At 35.3% G+C, this 11336-nt stretch overlaps 1 protein-coding gene across 4 annotated transcripts; it reads left to right on the top strand.

Moving 5' to 3' along the window:
- Positions 1-964: 964 nt before the first annotated feature.
- Positions 965-10642, top strand: LOC121411082. Of its 4 annotated transcripts, none has more exons than XM_041603585.1 (7): positions 965-1170; positions 5521-5710; positions 7291-7344; positions 7889-8041; positions 8508-8705; positions 9201-9333; positions 9963-10642. In XM_041603585.1, the coding sequence occupies exons 2-7, from the start codon at positions 5522-5524 to the stop codon at positions 9965-9967; spliced, it is 732 nt and encodes a 243-aa protein (XP_041459519.1). In that variant the 5' UTR covers positions 965-1170; position 5521; the 3' UTR covers positions 9968-10642. The 4 variants fall into 4 exon arrangements, with proteins under 4 accessions (XP_041459519.1, XP_041459518.1, XP_041459517.1 ...); XM_041603584.1 differs by having other exon boundaries at positions 967-1349; XM_041603583.1 differs by lacking the exon at positions 965-1170 and adding an exon at positions 1597-1746 and having other exon boundaries at positions 9207-9333.
- The last annotated feature ends 694 nt before the right edge of the window (positions 10643-11336 follow it).

Here is an 11336-nt window from a genome sequence, read left to right as displayed (position 1 = left end):
AACCGCATCGGAGGGGGCGTGTCCAGTTGTCATAGCGATTATCCGCCTTTTTCAGGACGGGCGCTCGTAAAAATAATGCGGCTTATTTTCGGAGTTTATGAACGCAATTTTTATTGAATTATCCGCATTACTCTTAAGCGGCTAATTGGAGGATAGGTTTATGAAAAGGGTATAAGTCTTTACCCTTTTTGTGCCAGCTGCATGGATCTGAGGTCAAAATTGAATCTGAACAAAAGTTTATATCAGACATCTCCAGCATGTTTTCACTAATTTGTTTTTATCATTTAAAGTGGGTTTACATTTCATTTTTCATTTAATACTTGTTTTCCACACTTTTCCCAAGCTTGACAATGATTATCAAAATAAAAATCAAGCCTATATAATTTCATGTAAATCACAGTTCAGTGTAAAGCAAATATCGTCACAATGGCCTCGGTGTGTGGGGGAGTTGGGTGGGGCGCATTGCACACTTTGAAGTGTTTTGGGCAAGGAAACAAGTGAAACAAGATTAAAAAGGGTAAAAGATATCTTCAAATCAATTTTACTAGCTAAATTCCACGTGTTCTTCATGATTAAGGTCTACTTTTATTCGCATAACTATTTCAAAGTTCTGCGCAAATAATTTTTCACTCACTTTTCAAAAGTAAGTGGTGCTCACTCAAGCGGAAATATTTTCGACAGATATATCGTCATTTGCTTAAATGGATCTGTATTCTGTACCAATGCTAAAATGTGGAAAAATCTTCAGGATATTACAAATGTATAATTTTACAGGATTTTTCAAAGTGTATTTTTTTTTTGCTACGCACTGTATAGTACGACTAGAAAAAATATGACTAGAACATTGTTGCACCCAGCTGACCCGATTAAATAGTCACTTCGACTGATTTGTACACGCCTGCACTTTATGTTCTATACCATTTGGCTTTTAACCCACTCCCTCCACGTCCACCCATCCTCGCCTGTAATATTCTTTTGTTTCTTTTGTTCTTGAGATCCATGGATGCACGTGCGTACTCCCCCAATAGCGTTTATAATCCAATGGACGAGCTTCCGCCAATAGCAGCGCATAATCTGCTTTCTTCTACAAGCCGTGGAACGACAGCATGAAAAGTCAGTTGTGGTGGAACTGGAAGAAAGCATCGTGCGTATTGCTCCCATAACTTCCAGGTATAGATATATATATGTCTTGGTATATCTCTGAGGCTGAGATATGAATATGAATTTGTGACGCTTTCATACCAGAGGAAGAGGGTTTTCAATCTTTAAAGTATACGAAATTGGATACCTAATAGCTGAGAGTGAAGTGGATACGCGCGTTGAACAAAGAATCTATTCAGATTTAAAGGGTAAGAATTAAGAATATATACCTGCAAGTTCTCTTTCTTTTGATATACAATGAAGATACTTTTGTAAATTTATTTTGCCAAATTTTTCGGTCAACACATTTTCACCAACATATTACTGGTTACTTTGAAGATAGTTATTCTTGTTTTTTTTGCGATGAAATTGAATTGAGTGCTCTCTTTGCGTGATCTTCTACAACGGATGAGCGAATAATCTATCGATGACTTGTTATGAAGAACGTTTGTCATGAACAAATGAATTGCATAATTCTTGATTCATGTTTTGAGAATTATATTCTTCCCAATTTCACTCAACACCGATATATGTGTAACAGATGTACCCCCGACTGGGACTCGAACCGGTGACCTCCGGAGACCCATGTAGCCTGCAGAGCCCAGGGTAGAATTATGACTCATTCTTTTATCTCTCTTGCATGGAGCATGGACCTATTACGTAATCTCGTAATAGGTCCATGCATGGAGTGAAATAATCCAAAGATTGCGTAGGACTATCCCAAAGGTTGATCTTCATATGTAATTATTTTATATAGAAACTCGGTCTGTAGGCCTACTTGGAAATGTATTCGTGAAAGGAAAACAAAACAAACTTCGTGATTGTCCTGTACATACATTAGGCTCTAAATAATTGTGATTGCCAAGTAATTTACATGGTAATTTAGGATGTCTTTTTATTATTACTCAGAGCTCGTCTTGTTTTGAGGTAATTTCATCTCCGACGGAGAGATCATATGGAATTATAAAACACAGAGAGATTATGACACTATATTGCTTCAATCACTTCTCGATTCTTCATGAATACCTTGTAGAATACAACATGGGAAAACACCACACATGTCAACCGATATAATCCTCCTTCCTGACTGGAGATTTTAGTTTTCCCCTCCTTTGTTTGGGGATGGACACCCTACCAGGATAATTGTGGACAAAGCCCCTCATCTGCCTATCTACAATGCACGTGATATCAATTGGAGTTTCGTTCATACGAAGTTTGGTCCGTCGCGTTACCGATATAATTATATTTTATACGTTTTATTTATAGGAAGGAATTAAACATACATGTAGGAAAAAAACAATCAGGCCCCGCATTTATAAATAAGACAATAAGGAAAACTAGACTCACATTTAAACACAGAAGATGCGTATATGCTAGATCAGGGGAGCTATAAGGGAATACATTTTTCAAAGTCCTTTTTAGCATCGAATCTCAACTTTGTATTATAAGAGTGACTAAGGTAGCAGGTCATTCACACCTTTATTATTGCATCTTTTGTTCTCTAATCCCTTATTAGTTTGTGTGACGTAATGATACACACTGGCGGTCATATAGCAAGAAGTGAACTTTGAAATTTCAATTTTAAATGTGGAATATTACTAAAGCGTTCACGTATAAGAAAATGGAAATTTCGTGTCATGTAAATGTTCTGTGACATTTGTCTGTATAGCATTCTATATCTTTACGATTGCTTTTACAACTGCAATTATCTCAATCCCCGTCTCAATCCCATATGCAGCAGAAAATCGATTCTGAATGTGCTGGTTCGCTGCGTATTTTCTTCTTGTTTAGAGGCATGTTTGTGGTTCAGTTTGAACACTAAAATGTCGGTAGTTTGGAGGTAGAATACAAAGATTTCAATTTGTTAATCATTTTTTAAAGCATATTCATGTGTATGATTCGACTTTCCAAAAAGTTTTAATTAAAAATACCCCAGTTTTCACCGGAAAACAAGTACCAACAATTATTGTTAATCGTCACAAAGTCATTATATGTTTTGCTTTAGATCATCAAATTAAATTTTAATGATTAAAAGCAACCTAATGAACAGCTTGGGAGATTTATCTATCGTAAACAAGTTTGACAAAAAAATATATTATTTTGTATATTTTCTTTACGGGGTAGGAGAGGAGGTGGGGTCCATATTATACGTTCAAACATTTTAAAACAAAATTTGGTAATACAATATAGCTTCTCGGATTTCATACTTCTTTCTTTTTTTAAAAGAAAACTATATAAAACCGTAAATGCGATCGGATAAGCTTGTGTTATGAATTTGCTATGCATGAAAATTTGATAAAATATACTGTTTTAGTAATTTCTTTTTTTTTAACGGATTTCTTATTCTTAGTACATATACGGAAATGGTAACCATTTTATTAATGTGAAAGTTGGGGGAAATCACTTTTGACCCTATTATGTTTTGCAAGCGAAGCGGAAGTTACAAACTTTTCTTTCATCCGTTTGTGCCACCTGAAAGTTTGTCAGCATTGAAATATCATGCATTATACAACTTCCATCCTCTGTACTTGTTTTATACATGGGTCAAAATTTTACAGGTTTTGATCAGGCTTTTTATGAATACACTGTATTAAATTGTGTATCAAGAGCTGTTTCATTTTGTTAATCATTTAAAAACATTTTTAAAGAAAAAAAATCGAACAATAGTGGATATACAATTTTATACAAAAGTAAGGAATATGTATGTATTTAAAGCTTTAGTGGCCGATTGAAGAAAATTATAAATATGTATCAAGTACATCTTATTATTTTTCATTCTCTTTTTATTTTGCGTAGGGAATAAAATCCAGGTTCTTGGTAGTACATAATGTTACTCTGCTATTTGGTTGTTTATGCTTGTAATATGACCTCTCTATAAGAATTCAGATTGCAATATAATTATCGACCATTGAAGGATGTTTTCGAAACTGTTCACCTGATTAACACTTTCACAACAGGCAAAGTACTGAATACGTACTTGATACGTTTTATTTTATGCATAAAGATTCGGCTATTCAGATAATAAACCCCAGGAAAAAAGTCACAGACACCCCCCCCCCGACAACGTGAGCTCATGTCATACGTAAACAGAACACACGTTTTAAATAGGTTTACTATACAAGACAATTCTTGTTTTGCATCAATATGACAAATTATTGCTTTATTACAATGTCGAAAAAAGGAAATGGATTAAATAAAATCCATGTGAAGTGCAGAAAAATAAAATACATGTATACATTGATTTTATGATATAGATATTTACTTGAGAATAGTATGACCAAGGAAATGGAAATGCACGATATGAGATTATATACTTTCCATATTTTCCATTCCAGGGTGACACCATATTATGTTCTGATGGGAGGGGGGGGGGGTATCCTAACGTTTACCCTTTAGTGCATAAGAGGGGTACATTTCTGAGATCTCTCCTTTTGATACCCTCGAAAATAAGGAAGATCTCACCGTGCACCGCACCAAGTTAACATTCTCTCAACGCTTCTGTATCCCTGCAGGACTGGTGTTGAACGAAAACAGATCCTCATTAAAATCGTTATGAAAATACAAATTGAAACAGCAAGGGGGTTAATACTTATAAGTAGCAGAAAACTTTTTATTTTTCTACAAAACATTCATTATTTTAATATCTCTATATTTTCACCAAAGTTCCTTTAATATTTGACCGGTTTTATTAGTTAGAAAATATGGAATTTGGAGGCTCGCTCGCCTTGTTCACTCTTTCCAGAAAGAGGGCACCCGTTAAATTTTTTGCTTGAATCTACCACTGTTCTATAAGTTTGCATCTCGATTAGGGCATATTGATCAATTCTCAGTCGTCATCGTAGTTATCATCACCATATAAACGCGCTACAATCGAGAAAGATCGATTTGCCCACTCCCCTGTTTTTAATATTCTGACTGGAATAATAATATATGGTAACTCCCGCAGGAACTGGGCAGGATAGCAATTTGCGGGTAAACGCCGAGCTGATATATAACCAATTACCTAGGAAACATTTTACGTCTAGGCCGACGTTATAGACGACAGATATCACTCTCGGGTCGCTTTTTTTAAAGTGGGGACAATGACAGAGTTGGGATTCGAACTCACAACCTTGCTATTATGAGTCCAATGCTCTAACCACTGGACCACACGACCGTGGTATTTTCATAAAACCCTGAATTTATTCCCCTTAATCATCATAATCTTCTTGCAATTCCTCCTGCTATTTTTGTCGGTCCATTCCTCTTTTTCTTCCTCTCCCCACCCCGGCCCCTTCCACTCTCCCTCCTACCCCCTCCTATAAATACACCGATATAAGACTTAATGATTATATGGTTTCTAAACTAATACGGTTATGAATGTAATTATTTTCCATGCAGAATGATGGCTAACGACATCATCCTCCGTGCTCGACCACGTCGAAGTGAGAACTTCAACAACGCTGGCGCATGCTCAATTGGTCTGCTACAGCTACTAGGAGCTCTCTCTACCATCGCACTTGGTGTGGGTGCTTACGTCATCGAGGGGTCTCTCATCTACTATGGTGTACCCATTTGGTCCGGAAGTTTGGTAAGAATATGAAAAAAATATAAGAAAGTCGACTGAATCGTTGACCCGGCCTTCCTAAAAGAGATTTGATCTAACAATATTGGCACAATGATATTTTTCACGCCACATGATATTTCGGAGGTATATACCAAAAGAGACATTAATTTTCTTTCCATATACGAGGTGGATATTTCTCCTTTTTTTAGTTACAAAAAATCAAATTGTATGATTTATAATTCTGCGTATGATTGCTCTTAACAGTGTTTCATGTGTTCTGCACTTATCTTTAACAGCACACATGATTTATGTCAGTGGCCGCATGGCTTCAGTGGATCAACATGTATTCACCTTGTATTATTTCGGGAGATCAATTACGAAAATGCAATAGTTGAATCAAATATAACTTTGTTTAGATATGTGATTCAAGAAATACGCTTAAAAGAATTACACTATCATGAAAACTTGGGTCTTAATAGTTTCCCTCATTAATTACCTGTTGAAATGTGAAAAAAAACTTAAATTGAATAACTAAAGAGTGATGAGGAAAAATACCTTTGAGAATTCATCAATCCTTGTGGCCAAGTGGCGAATCAGAAGTATACATGACTTTTTTGTGGTAATTACAAGATGGATACCATATCGTGTTCGCCAATGGATTTTTAAAAAGTACCCTGCCCAAGTAATCTGGCTTCGATCTCTTATACCCTTAATAAATTTATTTTGTCATGTTTCCCAAGCATATTATGTTTCAATTGATTTTTCATATTATATTTTCAAAGCTACATGCACGTAATGCCGTTTTGATTGCCCTCTTATGTACTTTTTTGTGAGCATGGTTTCCACCTTCTAATAAAAGCACCCTCTCCCCTCCCGGTGGATAACTTGATTTGTACTTTCAACATGTTTGGATTAAAGAAATAACACCTTTGCAATGCACAATTTTAGCGAGCATTAATTTGAAGAGAAGGTCGGGTGACGAACACAACCGGTTGATTCTTTTGTTTACAGAATGGCGACGAGACGTTACCAAGTACTAAGCATTTGCTAAAATATACAATGAAAATGTTTTCGATATAAAAGTCATTGATTCTCCTTTCATTAATCCTGAGAGATTAATCGAGATGAAATTATGAGAGGGAGATCGAATAATAGGGGAAATTTGAATGAAATAAATAGAAAGACAGATAGAGATCTGCATATGGGAAATAAAACGCGTTTGTGTGAAAGATATAAAAAATTGAGTGTCACATGACCGACGAGATGGATACATATTCTATCTTATCTAAGTCGATTAATCAATATTATATCACGTCGTCTTATAGATTTTGTAAGTCGACATAATTTATGAAAAAAAAAGTTACATATCGCAATGATGACATGACATAACTTAAATCAATAGGATGACAGGAGACTGCTTTGAAGCCGACTTGGCTAGATTGCTATATCGACATGTAAGGGTCGAAGTAGGGTTGATAAGACAAAATATCTAGCCATCAGATCAAGCAGTACTATATGGATAAGATGTGTAATATAATCCCATTATTGTCTCCTGGTTTGGATACTTAGCCTTTCAAGAAACATTTTGTTATGTTTTACCGCAGTTCTTTCTGACAGCCGTCACAGCATTTGTATCCGTCCGGAAAACTATTTGTGGGGTGAGTTACGCAACCGATGATAACACGACTCTGAAATAATGCTTACAAACTTGTTATCCTGATTCTATAATGAATGTCTAGGATTCTTAGATTAATGACTATTTTTCTTTACTGAATATGAAGCCGAGAGTTCTTGCATCAATATCAATGTACGAAGTTTACCTATACGACATATAGATATTCGTCAGTGCATATCAATGCTCACTGATGATGATGATGGTGATTGATGATGATGAAAGTGATGATTGATGATGATTGATGATAAAAGCAATGATGATGGTGGTGTTAATGATGGTGATATTGATGGTGAGATGATGATTTGTGATGATGATGATCATTATGATGATTATGATTGTAAATAATAATGGTGAAATTTTATGTGCGGGTGATGGAAAAGGGGGAAACTAAAGTACTCTACATACTTATGTAAACATTTTATTTTTTTACCATTATAGTATTTCAATCACCATATACTTTCTAGTTTATTCTTCCCTTATGGACAACTTATTTCATTGAAGTTCAATTCCATGTGTTTATTTTTCAGATAACCACATTCCTTGTGATGTGCATGTTATCAACGGCTGTTGCTGCTGCTCTACTGATCTTATATGCCCGCCTCATCACTCTGGATGGAAGATATACATACTGTGATATAAGAGACTCCAAAACGTTACTCTGTATTCGTTACGCTTCACGGGTAAGGTGACCCTATGAGAGACTGGTACTCTTAAAAATATTCTTTAGCTAACAAAAAAAGAAGCATTTTACATCTTACTACATTTTTCATCAATACTTTCTTGCTTTTCTGCTTCTTACTTCGTTTTCTAACACTGATAATATGGTCTAAAATGTAAGCACAATGATTAAGCCCCTCACTTTAACAAAAAGTTGTTTAAACTCTTAAAAATGGTTATTTTTGGCAACTGCCTTAACTTTTTTAAACAGCTTTTTAACTTAAAACAATAATTGTTAGTGTGATAGGCTTAAAAAACATGCTAAAATTTTAAAAGCATTTTACAGTGTGCATGCAGGGAAAGCTAGATCCAATAATTTAGACTGAATACCATTGTCACAATTGCTAGTATGCACTTGCTGTAAGAAGCCTGAAGTAAAATACAATATGTAGATAATTTTCTTGTGGATCTCCTTGGTTTATCTTTCAGCCAACTCTAATGATAGTAGATGCTATCACCTTGGGCATCTTTGCAATCCAGTTCCTCACCGGAGCCATTGGGATGGGGCTCTCTCTCTGTGGGCTGTGCAGAAGAACCCTGGGGCGAACCTCCTCCATCCCGCCCCCTCAGCCAAGGGCAGCTGTTAACACCCATGGGCCTCCTGTCAACGCCACAAATGCCGCAGCTGTAAGTTAACTCTTCTGCATCAGTGAATTTGGTTTCTTTGCAAAGTGAACTTGAATGCATGGATGGCAGTGAAGAAAAGAAAAACTACAGAAACTCAACATGAGGGATTGAGAAGAAAGATGGAAGAAAAGGAGAATGGGGCATAGGGGTATGGAATGGGAATAATTACTACACTTCTAAAGTGACCATATATTCCAAGGAATGCTCAAGGAGCCTTACAATTCAACATTATACACAGGAAGGTAGAGTAAAAATAAAAAGGAAAGAAATAGAGAAATAGGAAGAGAGAGGGAGAGGGGGGGGGGGCATCTTATGTTAATGTAAATTAATGTATGTTAAAGGAATACTTTAATAATCAATGCCAATGTTTACAAATCAAGAGTTTTAATCCAAGTCAAGACTAGATGTCTCCATACTTGACTTCTGAGAAAATTATCATAAATGAAGGTTAAGGGAGGAAGTATGATGTGTATTAATTCTATAATGGATATTTAGATGCAGATGCAGAGGTATCCCAATGAAATCCCCGCCGCCATCCCCACTGCACCACCGGAGTATGTTGTAGCAGAAGAAGAATTCAGGGGTTCTGCACCACCGGAATACCTGGTATCAGAGGAACAAATTGGAGGTGAGAATCATTTTTCCACAACTGAATATTTGTTTTTCTGTGAACTCCTGGAAACAATTCCTGGACTTTGGATACCTTACTGGGAAATTTGATATGGGACTTACAGAGTAATGATATAAAATTTGAGAGACATGTTAGAGGATGATGTATTATTATATTATTACATGTACCTTTTTTTCGTTGCAAATGAAAATAGTGAGCAAAAAACTATTGATATATTGAAAAGGTTTAAGAAAATAAAACAATGATTAAGGCCCCCCCCCAAAAAAAAAAACCATAGTAACATTGCATTTTGTATTATAAATTCCTTCCACTTTTTCATTTACAGGAATTTCTCTAATAAACTTCATTTTCTCAACATTTCCTGGAAAGACTAGTAGTTTTCAGTTTTTAGAAGAAACGCTGGAAAAGAAAATATCAAAACCGAGCAATTTGAACAAAGAATGAAAAGAGGAGCAGGAAGAGAAGGGGAGGGGTAAAAAAGGATGGAATGAAGATGATAAAAACAAGAAAAAGTAGAGTCATTTGAATGAGTTGGGGTGGGGAGAAATTACTTTATTAAATTGTAAAATATGGCATAGCAATACATGATAATTATAATTTTCATCTTTTTATTTGTTTGTAATTAGTTTGATGAAGCTGGATGACTACTTATCTCACAGCAACCTTTGGACTCAAGACATTAAAGGGAGAGTGCTCAACCCATTATCATGTTTTCTACCAACTCAGCTGGAGTATCAACTGAAACCTAAAAACATTCTTGCCCCATTATGTATATAATGTATACAAGGTGTCCCAGAAAACATGGAAGAGTGGATTTTAAGTACTTTTTTTCATGTTGAAACACATCAACAGATATCCCAAAACAATATACATCAATGAAGGGCCATTCTTAACACAGTTCTTTTCTCATCTGTTGCTTGATTTTGTCAATATTTTCAAGCCTGAATAATGAGAATCAGGCATAGAATGGAAATATACTTCACCTGGTAGGTGTTTCATAAAGCTGTTCGTAAGTTAAGAGCGACTTTAAGAACGACTGGTGATACCATTTTGTGGTAAATGGCAATTACATTGGCGATGGTTTAGCGCGTAAGAAAGGATCACCAGTCGTTCTTAAAGTCGCTCTTTACTTACGAACAGCTTTATGAAACGGGCCCCAGATTTGATGATCTTGGTAGCATTTTTTGTTGTTGTAAATTTCAAAATTTTGAAGTCAAAGTACTTAAGACCCAATTTTCCCCTCTTTTCAAGAACACCTAGTATAAACACATTGAAAGATCTCAGTACTAACCTGAATTTTAAACTTTTTTTTAAACACATTCACCATGCATTTTTGTTTTAGATTTTGTAATATTAATGTGAAGTACTGATTTTTTATGGTTGCACAGTACTCCGTTTTGTACATAACTTTTTTTCTAAAAATATGTTGCGACTTTACATTATTTGTTTTGTGTCAAAGAAAAAAGATGCATGTATCATTTCATGAAAGTTTGAAGTTAACCATTCCTGAAAAAAGATTGCATTACAATATGGTCAATGACACATACATGTATTCTGTATTATGAAGTATTTCTCTGGAATTTCATGTTAATGTTGTGCCATAGTTTATTTACAGATGTTTGTAAGCCCTGTATTTATTAGTGTGCCAAAATAATATGAAATTGGCTATTTAAGGAAATGTATGATACAGGTGCTAAATTGTGTATGCCGATATTAAAGATTTCAAACCAGCTTGTTCGTTGGTTGATATACATGATGAACCAAGATTTTGAACAAGAGCAGTGCAGTTTTGCATTGACCGGCAACTTACATAGATTGTCACGTCATATGAATGAAGAACTATCATCATATCTATTTATGTCTGACAATGATTGGAATCTGTTTCCTTCCATGTCTGTTTTAAATGCATCCTATCAAGGACTTGTTCACATTCAACATTTTAAACTCCATCCCATTCTGGTTCAATGGTTTATTTTTCAAATATATTGGCCCGATTTCAC

Source organism: Lytechinus variegatus, chromosome 3, assembly GCF_018143015.1.
Source record: "Lytechinus variegatus isolate NC3 chromosome 3, Lvar_3.0, whole genome shotgun sequence".
NCBI classification, from domain to species: domain Eukaryota; kingdom Metazoa; phylum Echinodermata; class Echinoidea; order Temnopleuroida; family Toxopneustidae; genus Lytechinus; species Lytechinus variegatus.
The sequence above is the reverse complement of the archived record's forward strand: the minus strand, read 5'-3'. Positions and strand labels throughout refer to the sequence as shown.